Below are 12,982 nucleotides of genomic sequence, written 5' to 3'. Positions count from 1 at the left end.
CCAGTCTGCAGAAAGAACTGTGGTGTTGTGAAATACATGCTGTGTAAGGAGGAGGTGCAGAAGGCAGCTGCTCCAGGAGGATGCTAGCCTCCTCTGGGCTGCAATTATTCTTTCTGCCTGTTAAGAGGATGTGCTGTTTCCTTTAGATATTTGTCTGGCTCTTCTGAATGGATAGGGGCAGCAGGTAGACTCGTGAGCCAATGGCAGAGATAGTGGCAGCTCTGGCAACATTAGCTTCATAGTCCTCATCCCCTCTAAATTAAAACTTGTACTGTTCTCCTATAAAGGGTAGAGGAGGGAGGGGAGAACATTGGGGTACTTTCCCCCTTTAGATAGCGAGGAAGGGACCTTTCCTCATAAGCTGATCCTTTGTATTTTAAAAAATACAATAGAAAACTAATTGTGATAACTGGTACCTTTAGCTTCTAGGATGGGTACTCAACAGTGCAGAAGTGAATGAAAAAGGTTTTACTGACCAGGAACTATTATGTTCTGATATTAATTGTAATTAAAAATTAATTTACATGCATCTTATGGTTTTGTTTTACAACCTTAGATTGGTGAATTGTTGAGCACCACACACCCTGCCAACAAAGCCAGCTTAACTCTTTTCTGCCCTGAGGAAGGAGAATGGAAAAATTCCAACCTTGATAGACACAATCTTCAAGACTTTATTAACATTAAGCTCAACTCAGCTTCCATATTGCCCAAAATGGAAGGACTCTCTGAATTCACTGAGTATCTGTCAGAATCAGTAGAAGTGCCATCACCCTTTGACATTTTGGAACCTCCAACTTCAGGAGGCTTCTTGAAACTCTCCAAACCCTGCTGTTATATTTTCCCAGGTGGAAGAGGGGACTCTGCATTGTTTGCAGTGAATGGATTCAACATGCTTATCAATGGAGGATCTGAAAGAAAATCTTGCTTTTGGAAACTTATCCGGCACTTGGACAGGGTAGATTCCATTCTACTCACTCACATTGGAGATGATAACCTGCCAGGAATCAATAGCATGCTTCAGCGAAAGATAGCTGAATTAGAAGAGGAACAGTCCCAAGGGTCTACTACCAACAGTGACTGGATGAAAAATCTGATCTCACCTGATTTAGGTGTTGTATTCCTTAATATACCTGAGAACCTGAAGAACTTGGATCATAACTTTAGAGTAAATAGGAGTGTAGAAGAAGCTTGGTTTACTCTCCAATGTTTAAATAAATTGTCTATGAAACCAGAACCTCTTTTCAGAAACATAGGAAATACCACTAACCCTATCATTTTATTTCAGAAAATGGGAGTTGGCAAACTTGAGATGTATGTGCTTAATCCTATCAAAAACAGCAAAGAGATGCAATATTTTATGCAGCAGTGGAGTGGTACTAGCAAAGATAATGCTGAATTCCTGCTACCAAATGGCCAAGAACTAGACATTCCATTATCCTGTTTCACCTCCGTCTCATCCCTCATTGTGTGGCATCCAGCTAATCCTGTAGAAAAAATAATCCGAGTTCTGTTTCCTGGAAACAGCACACAATATAATATTCTAGAAGGACTAGAAAAACTCAAACACTTAGACTTTCTTAAGCAACCAATGGTTACACAAAAAGACCTAACTGGAAACATTGCTAGTCCAGCTGTGAAACAAGCAAAGTTGAAACAGCGAACAGACAGCAAGGAGAGTCTGAAGCCTGCTGCAAAGACACCAAGCAAGCCTGTCAGAAAGGAATCTAAAGAAGAAACACTGGAGCCTGCGAAACCTAGTCCAGCACTGGAAAAGCTTCAGAAATTGGAAAGCAAAGAAAAAGTTTCAGTTAAAAAAGAGAAACCAGCAAAAGGGGAGACCAAACCTATAGTGGCAGAAAAAGATATTAAAAGTAAAGAAGAGAAAAAATCTGAAACTCCTGAAAAAGAAGCTACAGATGTAAAAGCAAAAGTGGCAAAGGACAAGCCAGTGAAAAAGGAAGTCAAAGCAAAACCTGAAGAAAAGAAAAAAGAAAAAGAAAAGCCAAAGAAAGAGGTTTCTAAAAAGGAGGACAAAGCACTCCTCAAAAAAGAAGAAAAACTCAAAAAAGAAGAGATCAAGCAAGAAGTTAAAAAAGAGGTGAAAAAGGAAGAGAAGGAAACTAAGGAAGTAAAGAAAGAAGCTCCACCAAAGGAAGTTAAAAAAGAAGGTAAAAAAGAAGAAAAAGAAATTAAGAAGGAAGAAAAAGAAATCAAAAAAGACATCAAAAAGGTTCCTAAAGAAACAAAGGTATCTGCTGCTTCAACTGAAGTCAAAAAGCCAGCAGCAAAGCCTAAACCACAAAAGAAGGAGGAACCTACTAAAAAAGCAGCTATATATGCTGAAAAGCCAAAGGAAAAAGTAAAAATTAAGACTGTCAAGAAGGAGATTAAAGCCAGTGGAGCTCAAGCTGTCCTTGCAACAGTTGGAGCCACTACCACAACTGTAGCAGCTGCAGAAATTGCAGCTAGTGGAAAAGAACTTAAAGTTGAGAGATCCCTTATGTCTTCACCAGAGGATTTAACAAAGGATTTTGAGGAATTAAAAGCTGAAGAAGATGAAACAATAAAAGAAATGAAACTTCAAGTTGCACTCATAGAGAATGAACTAAGACTCACTGGCATAGAACAAAAAGAGACCTTTGAAGTCCAAAAAGAAAATTTAGATCATGAAGGACCTGCTGAGTCCTCTGATGAAGGCATAACTACCACAGAGGCAGAGGGTGAGTGTGAACAAACACCTGAGGAATTGGAACCAGTGGAAAAGCACAGGTTTGATGACCATGCAAAGTTTGAAGATGAGAGAACTGTCTTGGAAGTATCATATGAAGGAGGAAATTATGAGGAAAAGGCAGAGACAGAGGAAGCTGAAGAGCGAGGTGAAGATGAGGAGGTAAAGACACAACTGGTCACTACAAAACCATATATGAAGAAAGCAAGAAAAATGCAAGAGAGTTCAGAAGAAATAATGGCTGATATTAAAGCTGGAAAATATATTGAAAAGGCAGATAATGAGGCATCAGATGAACAGGCTGAGGAAGACAGGGAAGAAGCAGTAGAAAAGGCAGAAACCGAAGAGATTGAAGAAGACAAGGAAGACAAAGCAAAAGACATTAGAGATGAAGAGAAGACTGGAAAAATAGAAGCTGAAGAAGACTGTGTGATGGCTGTAGTAGACAAAGCTGCAGAAGATGGTGAAGTTGAGGATAAATATGGCCTACTTATACTTACACCAATAAAACACTCAGAGCCTCAGTCTCCAGCAGCTGAACTGGCTTCTTCTGTCCATGATGAAACATTACCTGGTGGCTCAGAAAGTGAAGTCGCTGTTTCTGATGAAGAAGATAGAGAAAATCCACCTGAGGAATTCACAGCTACTTCAGGTTATACACAGTCTACCATTGAAATAGCCAGTGAACCAACTCCAATGGATGAAATGTCTACGCCCCGGGATGTCATGAGTGATAAAACTAACAGTGAGGAAAGTGAGTCACCTTCTCAAGAGTATATGTACATTACCAAGTATGAGACATCATTGTACTCTCAAGAATTTGCTAGACCTAAACTTTCTCCACTTCCAGATGCTTTTAATGGATTATCAGAGGGATCCAAAACAGAGGCGACGGAAGGTAAAGATTATAATGCCTCAGCTTCTACTATCTTACCACCTTCATTAGAGGAAGACAAATTCTGTAAATCTGCATTCCAAGATGTATATTGTCAAAAAGGAAGTGAAATCCAAGGCACTGACAAATTAGAAATCAAAGAACCCTATCCAGAAGATGGTGGAAAGCACAGTCCAGCCAAGAGCCCAGCTAAGAGTTTGTCCCTTCCCTCACCTGTTGCCAAAACACCACTGAGTGAATGCAGTGTGAACTTTTCACTTACTCCCAATGAGATCAAAGTCTTGGCTGAGCCTGTCCCCATTGCTACATTGTCTGATGTACATCAAGAAGTTGCCAAAGAGCACTGTGCAAGCCCTGAAGATAAAACATTAGAAGTAGCATCTCCCTCACAGTCTGCTGCTGGTAGTGCTGGCCACACTCCTTATTATCAATCTCCCGCTGATGAAAAATCCAGTCAACTTCCCTCTGAAACCAGTGAAAAGTCAACAGAAGTTCCTGTTATCTTTGAACTCAGTGAAGACAAAGATGAGTCTGTCAAACCCAGAATTAGCCCTATGGATGAGCCTGTGCCAGATTCAGAATCTCCTATTGAAAAGGTTCTCTCGCCTCTACGGAGTCCACCACTGATAGGTTCAGAGGCCACTTATGATACATTTTTGAGTGCTTATGTAAAGTCTCCCACCAAAGATTATGGAAATCCTTCTGAGGGGAAACCTGAAAAAAAAAAATCACCTGTTCAGATGAACCCAGCTTCTGAAGCCAGCTCTGTGAGCCTTTTCCAAGAAAAACAAGGTGAAAAAAGTATGGAGTTTATGGTAATTAAGGAAGGTTTCAGCCTAGAAAGGAAAATGGAGGATACAATACCCAGCAGCTCTCAGTCTTCACTGGTCTTGGATCAGCAGAAGTTAGCAGGTGATCTCTCACCAACTCAAATAGATATTGTTCAGTTTGGTTCCTTAAAAGAAGACATCAAAATGTCAATTTCAGAAGGCACTGTTTCTGACACATCTGCAACTCCAGTTGATGAAGTTGTAGCAGAAGATACCTATTCCCATATAGGAGGAGTAGCTTCTGTCTCTACAGCATCTGTTGCTACTAGTTCATTTCCAGAACCAACTACTGATGATGTATCTCCTTCTTTGCATGCTGAGGTTGGATCCCCCCACTCTACTGAAGTTGACGATTCCCTTTCAGTGTCAGTTGTACAAACACCAACAATGTTTCAGGAAACAGACATGTCTCCATCTAAAGAAGAATGCCCAAGACCCATGTCAATTTCTCCACCAAATTTCTCACCTAAAACTACAAAATCAAGAACCCCAGTGCACAATCACAGATCTCCTGAGCAGTCAACTATGTCAGTAGAACTTGGTCATGAGTCCCTTGAGCAGTCTTTAACAATGGACTTTAGTAGGCAATCTCCAGACTATCCTACTGTAGGCACTAATATATACCATATATCTGAAAATGGACTGACAGAAGTAGATTATAGCCCTTCAGATATACAGGAGACTATTTTTGCATGGAAGACTTCCCCAGTGGAGCAGTCATCTTACTCTCAGGAGAAGGATATTTCAGAAATTATTTCAGTTTCTCAAATTGAAGCTTCGTCCTCTACTTCATCAGCCCATACACATTCCCAGTTAACTTCACCACTGCCAGAAGAAACCTTTTCAGATGCTGTTCCACCCAGACATATGTCACTACATTCTTCTTTCACTTCAAAAAATATGCACAGCCTAGGAGAAAAGCTTTCACCAAAGTCTGACCTGTCTCCATTAACTCCAAGGGAATCTTCTCTGTACTCTTCTAGTTTTCCAGATTCACCTCCTGCAATCACAGAAGCTGTGTCAGCTACTCACACATCTTCATTATCTTTGCAAGTATCCTCTGTCAAAGCATTTAGTTACCAAGAACCCCTAACAAAACACAATCCAGAACCTTTAATCAGCCCAGAAAAAGAAGATTTAGAGAAAAGCAGCAGGTCACCAGAAGAACCTAGTTATTCTTACAAGGTCTCAGAGAAAACTGTTAGGTCACCAGAGGATATTAGCTACTCCTATGAGGCAGTTTCAACATCTAGATCACCTCAGTTCACAGATTATTCCTATGAGATGATAGAGAAAACCATGGGGTCACCAGGAGTCACAGATTATTCCTATGAGATAATTGGGAATGCTACCAGATCACCTGATGCTATGGATTACTCCTTTGAGACAACAGGGAAAGCCACCAACTCACCTGAAGCCACAGATTTCTCATTTGAGACAACTGGGAAAACCACCAGGTCATCCAAAGCTACTACCTTTTCCTATGAAGCAAGTGCACATTTTACTCCAGAAAAATCTTTAGCAGAATCCCGTCAAGATGTTGACTTATGCCTTGTGTCCTCCTGTGAATATAAACATCCTAAAACTGAACTTTCACCGTCATTTATCAACCCAAATCCCCTTGAGTGGTTTGCAAGTGAAGAACAGTCTCAATATCAAAAGAAACCATTAACTCAATCTATGAGAGCTCAGCCACCTTCTGGGGGAAAGCAGCAAGGGTGGCAGTGTGATGAAACCCCTCCCACATCCATGAGTGAGTCTGCCCCATCTCAGACTGATTCAGATGTTCCCCCTGAGACTGAAGAATGCCCTTCCATCACTGCAGATGCTAACATTGATTCTGAAGATGAGTCAGAAACCATTCCGACAGACAAGACAATTACATACAAACAAATTGACCCACGACCTGCCCCAATGCAGGATCACAGTCCTTCCCCTAGGCACCCTGATGTCTCCATGGTTGATCCAGAGATTTTGCCCACTGATCAGAATTTGGATAAACCTTTGATGAAGAACCTCAAAGAAAAGACAAAGACAAAAAAGCAGGGTACTAAGACCAAGTTGTCTTCTCCTTTTAAAAGAAGTGACGGTAAATCAAAACAAGTGTCTTCACCAAAAACAGCTGTAAAGGAATCTTTGGACAAAAATTCCAAAACAGTTTCTCAAAAAAAGGAGTCTGTGGAGAAAGCAACCAAAAATATCTCTAATCCAGAAGTAAAGTCTCAAGTGGAAGAGAAAGATAAGGACACCAAGAATGCAGCAAATACAACAACATACAAGTCAGCAAAGACTGCAACCACAGGTAAAGACAGGAGTTCCCTAATGTTAAAATTTTCTTTGTTGTTGCAGTGAAGTTAGATTGCCTTTACATCAGCTGACAATGTGGTTTGCAGCAAACCCCCAAAGGAAAGTTCATGTTTTAAATATAAATCTGGTGTATTATAGCTACATTTAAATGAATGAAATTCACTAAATTAAATTTTGCAATCTGATAAATTTGATGTGTCAGTTTGCTAAGATGCAAAGAATTAGAGGGTACATCAAATATAAAAAACTTAATACTGTCTGAATTGTTAACCAACTATTAGAATTGAAAGTACCACTTCTGTAGGTGAAATGAAATCAGTAGTGAACTAAATTACTTTATTCATAGTAAGAATCAGATAGGCATAATGTTCTTAACATAAAGTAATGCAATTCAATATTGTGAGAGGCATAGGTACAATCAGACATTGGATGCTTTTATTACTTTGCTTGAATAATTTTAAAAATAGTATTTTAAAAAAATTATAACAGCAATAAGAGCACTTTTAATGAGCTGAGCATGTACATCACATAATCCAGTTGTGGTTGGTTGACCTTGGCTGGACACCAGGTGTCCACCAAGCTGTTCTACCACTCCCCTTCCCAGCTGGACAGGGGAGAGAAAATCAGATGGAAAACAACTCGTACATTCAGATAAGGCAGTTTGCTAAAGTAAAAGCAAAAGTTTGCGCACACACAAGTAAAGCGAAAAAAAGAGTTTATTTTCTACTTCCCACCAGCAAACGATATTCAGTCATTTTCCAGGAAGCAGGGCTTCAGCTCATGCAGCAGTTGCTCTGGAAGGCAAACATTGTAGAATAACCAATGGCCCCCCATTCCTCCTCTCTCCCTTAGCTTTTTTATCTGAGCTGTTGTCAAATGGTATGGAATATCCCTTCGGTCAGTTTGGGTCAGCTGTCCCCTCCCAGGATCTTGCCCACTTCCAGCTCCTTGATGGGGGGGAGGGAATGTTAGCGCTGACATTCTGTCAGTGCTGCTCAGCAGTAGCCAAAACACTGGTATGTTGTCAACACCTTTCTAGCTACAAATGCAAAGCACAGCACTGTGAGGGCTGCTATGGAAAAATGAACTCCAGCTCAGCCAGAACCAATACACAGTTAAAGCTTTATGCCATCAGTGATGACTAAATATCCAGAAAACTAATGTCATTTTGAATTACTGTTGTGTATTCCAAGTAGTAATAAAATATAAATTAGATTACCAAAGGAGACATTGTGCTAGTATTTTGTTTCTGGCACATCTTGTTAGAGTGTTTTGGGGATACTTGGATTTTGCTGTTTTCAGGACTAATGTTTTATTGAAAACTTTTTACAAGGAGCAAGTGTAGGATTCAGTACAATCAAACCAGCATTCAGGTCTCTGTAGCTTCATCATTTTAAGTGGTCCACTATTCCTTTCTTACAGAATTATTTGCATGTTGCTCCTAGTAGACATTTTTCAAAGCAGCAGTGCAGTTCCTCATGCTGTACATTTCTCCAGCACTTCAGTTTTATATTAGATTCTTCTTCCTTGAGGCATGCTTCTAAGGTATATTCTAGCACTGAATACAAGGGTCTATTTGATAATGACATTTAAGTGTAATGTCTAATAAATTATGCAATGTTAGCATATAAAATTCAGAAAGATGTATCACAGATTTTTTATGATACAAGATGATAAAAGTTTTTTTAATATACCCAATAGTTTAAAACTCTCTAATTCAGGAAATCTTATCATGCTATAATGCTTATTTGACATATTACCCTGTGATGAATGGCAAGTCCCACTAGACAATTGTATTGGACATTCCTTTATTTTCAATATGTAATCCTAAATAGAGTACATTGTTCAGATAATTTAGTTTATCAAATGCAATGGGTTGGCACTGGCTAAACATCAGTGCACCTAAAAAAATTATTTATTCATTTTCTTCTGCTATAGTTAATCAGAGGTGGGGAAAAGAAAATTCATGGGGTGAGATAAGGATTAGGAGAAAAACACTTTAAGGGCAAAACAGACTTAAAACTTTAAAAGGTATAAAGAAAAATTTATTAACAGAATTAAAAGAGGATAATGAGAACTAAAAATAAACTCTTAGAACATCTTTTTCCTTGCCTCAGCCCTTCTTTCTTTCTCACCGACAGTGCAGGGAGACAAAACATGGGGTTTTTAGTTAGTTTGTCACTTCTAAAAATTTTTTCGTCAGTTTACTTAGGGAGAGAAGTCTCTTTTGTTATGCGATGGGGTCTTTCCTACTGGAAACAATTCTCTGTGAACTTTTCCAGTGTGATTTTAATTTTCACAGGTAACAGTCTGCCCAGAACCTGCTTGCAACATGAAGTCCCTCCCACTGATTGCAGTCTGTCTTCCCACAATTGCTTTTCATGGGCCATTTAGCTTATGGGGTGTAGTTTTTAAGGATAAGTTGTTCTAGTATAAAAGCAAGGGTCTTCTTCTATTTCTGAAAGCAAGGGTTTTCTTTCTCTCTGTTCAAGCCTCTCACCTGATCGCAGCTTTTCAGTATTCACGTGTTCCAGCACCAGTGCCTTCATGAATTACAAACACTTTGTTGTATTATAATCCTCACCAGGGCTTACAGAAGAATCTTAGCTCCGATGCTTAGAGCACTTCATCCTCCCCCCCCTCTTTTGTACCGATCTTAGTGTCGCCATATTGTTCTCCTCACGTGTCTTCACTTCTTCCTTTTCTCTGACTCGGGAGAGAATCAGTGTTCGTAGGTTCAGTTGTTCTCAAGTTCTATAAATTGAAACCGTTTTGATAGAGTTCTGCAGCGCTGAAAGGTTCATCTTGTCCAGGCTCTGCAATTGGGGAATTGCTCACCGTGCTTCTCTCTCTATTGGTCACGTGGCCCCCGCTGTGCCGGCTGCTGGCTCTACTCCACGTCTTTTCTTCATGAGAGACTCCAAGAAAAGAAAAACTGCTGCCGCCACTTTTGTCTTTCTGTCCACAGCATGGCTGGTTAAAAGCAGCTAAGTAAATAAAGTCCATTGTAAGCCATGCTGAGACAACCGCAGCCGTGCGGTGCTGCCCCAGCTGCATGGTTGCTCACGGCACCAGGATGGCCCCCAGCAGCATGGCCCAGCAGCCATGCCGGGTTGGTGTCCAGTGGCCCCCTCTGGGAAGGGGCCCCAGACTGCCCCCCCACCCCTCTTTGGAGAGCAGGGAGCAAGACAGTTTCCAGTGTTTCTTCGTTCTTAAATATGTTATCATAGAGGCATTATCAGCTTTTTTTCTAAGTAGCTTAGCAGCGTGCTAATTCTCAGAGCTAGCCAGCGATTGGTTTTGCCAGGTACGGAGGAAGCTGCTAGCAGCTCCTCTCAAAAAATCACTTCTGTGGCTGACTTTTTCCCTCTTCACTACAAATCAATTAATGCAAAACCAGCACACCAAACTTCATCGTCTGTAACATCATGAGGAGATCAATAAAACATAAATGGTGATCATCTAGATGAAATTACTGGTTGAATCCTGATTGTCAGTTCACACCATGATCCAATGTGCAGCAAAAGCAGCTATTTTTGACTTCTTAGAACAGATACTATGGTATGTATAGCAGAAAAACATGCTTCCCTCTACTTTTTGTGATAAGTGGCTAGTTTGTGCACGCAAATAAGGAACCAGCAGGCAAACACTTGTTCTCAGTTTCCTGCAGTAATTGCTTTAAGAAGTTTCTCTTTTCTCCCACATTCCACTTTGCCCCTCTTTCTGCTCACATGTAGCATCTTCCTGATGCACCTGTGTTATAGGTAAAAATGATCAAGCCGAATTAATAATTAATAAAATAGATTTTTATTTCGCAACCGAGATTCGGTCTAAGATAGACACAATCAAAAGGTCAGTGCCGAGCCCGGGGATCGGTGCTAGGTGAAACACAGGTCCAACCTCTACAGCATCGGATCTCCTATGTTCACCCTGACTGTTCCATCCAAGCAGTTCTTATACTGTCTATTCTGCCTGAGGCAGGGTTTCTTTTCTTCTTTTCAAAGGTTCACATATTCATGTAGTTTCTATTCTCTGCTTTGAGATGAACAAAACCGTGTCCAGGAAGCGATGTATGCCAATCATCGAGTTACTGGAACTCGGCATTGAGATTCGTCTTCCTGATGGCTCTGGGTATCTCAATCTTAGATATTTATCAAGTATTCATCACTTGGGTGTTCCTCCCATCACCTTGGAGAAGGACCCATCTCCGGGCGAGCCACGTTCATTCGCTTGCAAATTAGGTCCTTTTCTCTCTGCTGCCAGCTGTGGTTTCGAAATACCATGAAGCAATCTTCAACTCCGGCTTGAGTGCTTAAGAAACCTTATAAGAATATTTCTTACCAACATAACATATTTCATACATCTATTTCTCATAAACACGAATTATCCAAAATACACATAACACCTGTAAGACAGTTTGAACATATCAACAGCTACTATGTCTTGGTATGTGCTGATACCCTAAATCTCAGGACCACTTCTGCATTGCTCCCTGTACCTGAAACTTTCAAAAAAGTTGTACTTCTTAAATCGGAAAATAATACTGCCATTTATTGAATAGTAATTCAGTAATCACAGCCCTGCATAGTAATTGTTGGATAATAGTATATTACTGGAAAAGGTTTGGTCAAATGTTGATTATGTGGTAGTGAGTTTTTATTGTAGTTAGTTATTTTTATTCAATTTTTTTCCTCCCAGTCCAATTGCAATTAGCATATAAAAAATTGGAACGTGTTAGATGTAGGAGGGTAATGCCATAAGTGTTTCAGGGGACACAGAAGTACAATCGCAGCTATGTAATGTTTAACTAAGACAAGCAATTTTAAGAATATAATCTCGGCAGTTATAGTGGTAATTAACAAATTCATGTTTTAACTAGCCTGTGATATGTTCTTTTGTTGTTTGATTTCCAAAGGAGCTGGGAATAGTAAGTCATCAAAATCTACAGCAGTGCCTCCAGGACCTCCGGTGTATTTGGATCTGGTGTACATTCCCAACCATAGCAATAGAAAGAATGTTGATGTTGAGTTTTTCAAGAGGGTGCGATCATCCTACTATGTGGTGAGCGGGAATGATTCTGCAGCTGAGGAGCCAAGCAGGGCTGTTCTGGACTCCTTGCTGGAGGGCAAGGCCCAGTGGGACAGTAATATGCAGGTAGGCTCTTCACTAGTATTTCTACCTGGAAATGTAATCTTCTCTGGAAAGCAACTACAGGAAGACAGAGTGCCTCTGGAGTGGGCAGCAGCTGCAGGAGACAGGAGTTCTCAGCTTGGACACCTTGTTTCACAAGTGATGTAAGAGGACACTCAAGTGAGGGACAGAGCTGCACCATGCTCAAATACTTCTCCATTTCTGACCCTTCTGACCTGTCTCTGGAGAATAAAACAGTTGGGAACTGGTTTACAGGGCCATTTGTCTATTTGATCTTGTTGCTATACCATATATGATCCAAGTTTGGAAACCTTGCAGGTTTTAAGTAGGAAAGAAAAGTGAATGTTTCATGGTTTATACCATCAACGTGTACACATGGAAACTTCATGTGCCTTTCCAATATGATAAATAAATAAACAAAATATTTGGCCATAATCTGAAGAGCTATCAGTGCAAACTACAGACTGCTGCTTCTCTGGAAAGTTGCACCTCAGTACCTTAGAGAACCAAGGTTTTGTTTTGATAAACTGCTTCTTCTCAGTCATTTTATGTTATCTATATATTTATTTATTTTCTTTTATCCTATCCACTCTTTCCAAAAGGGAATCATAATTGTTGGCTAGGACTTCTTAAAAAGACTTTTTTCTTATCAGTTGCTTCTGTTGTCCATTCCTCAGGAATTCTCTTTTGTGTTGCAGGTGACCTTAATCCCAACCCATGACTCAGAAGTGATGAGAGAATGGTACCAAGACACCCATGAGAAACAGCAGGACCTCAACATTATGGTTTTGGCAAGCAGCAGCACTGTTGTTATGCAAGATGAATCTTTTCCCGCATGCAAGATTGAACTGTAAGAACCAGACCATGCACTGCAAGATTTATTTTTTGTCCAGAAATTCATCAGTTTGAAAACACCTTTTCTAAAAATTTAACCCATCTATTTCAGCTGCTGAACTGTATACCTGCAAAATGCTATACCCTATCACAGTGATGTAAGTCACAAAGATTTTTTTAGTCTTTGCTGATTGCTAAGGGAAATAACAACATTCCCATAATAGGGTCAAAATTACT

General features: G+C 40.1%; 1 protein-coding gene across 1 annotated transcript in view; it reads left to right on the top strand.

The window, feature by feature from the left end:
• LOC128802383 (microtubule-associated protein 1B-like) overlaps window positions 1-12,765 on the top strand; it is a 144,352-nt gene extending 131,587 nt beyond the window's left edge. The window contains exons 5-7 of the mRNA XM_053968702.1: window positions 557-6,755; window positions 11,676-11,914; window positions 12,610-12,765. Coding sequence (XP_053824677.1) covers window positions 557-6,755; window positions 11,676-11,914; window positions 12,610-12,765 — 6,594 coding nt within the window. The remainder of the gene's footprint in view (window positions 1-556; window positions 6,756-11,675; window positions 11,915-12,609) is intronic.
• Window positions 12,766-12,982: the final 217 nt, after the last annotated feature.

Source organism: Vidua chalybeata, chromosome W, assembly GCF_026979565.1.
Source record: "Vidua chalybeata isolate OUT-0048 chromosome W, bVidCha1 merged haplotype, whole genome shotgun sequence".
In the NCBI taxonomy this organism is placed as follows: domain Eukaryota; kingdom Metazoa; phylum Chordata; class Aves; order Passeriformes; family Viduidae; genus Vidua; species Vidua chalybeata.
Note: the sequence above shows the minus strand (reverse complement) of the source record. Positions and strands in the feature narration are given on the sequence as shown.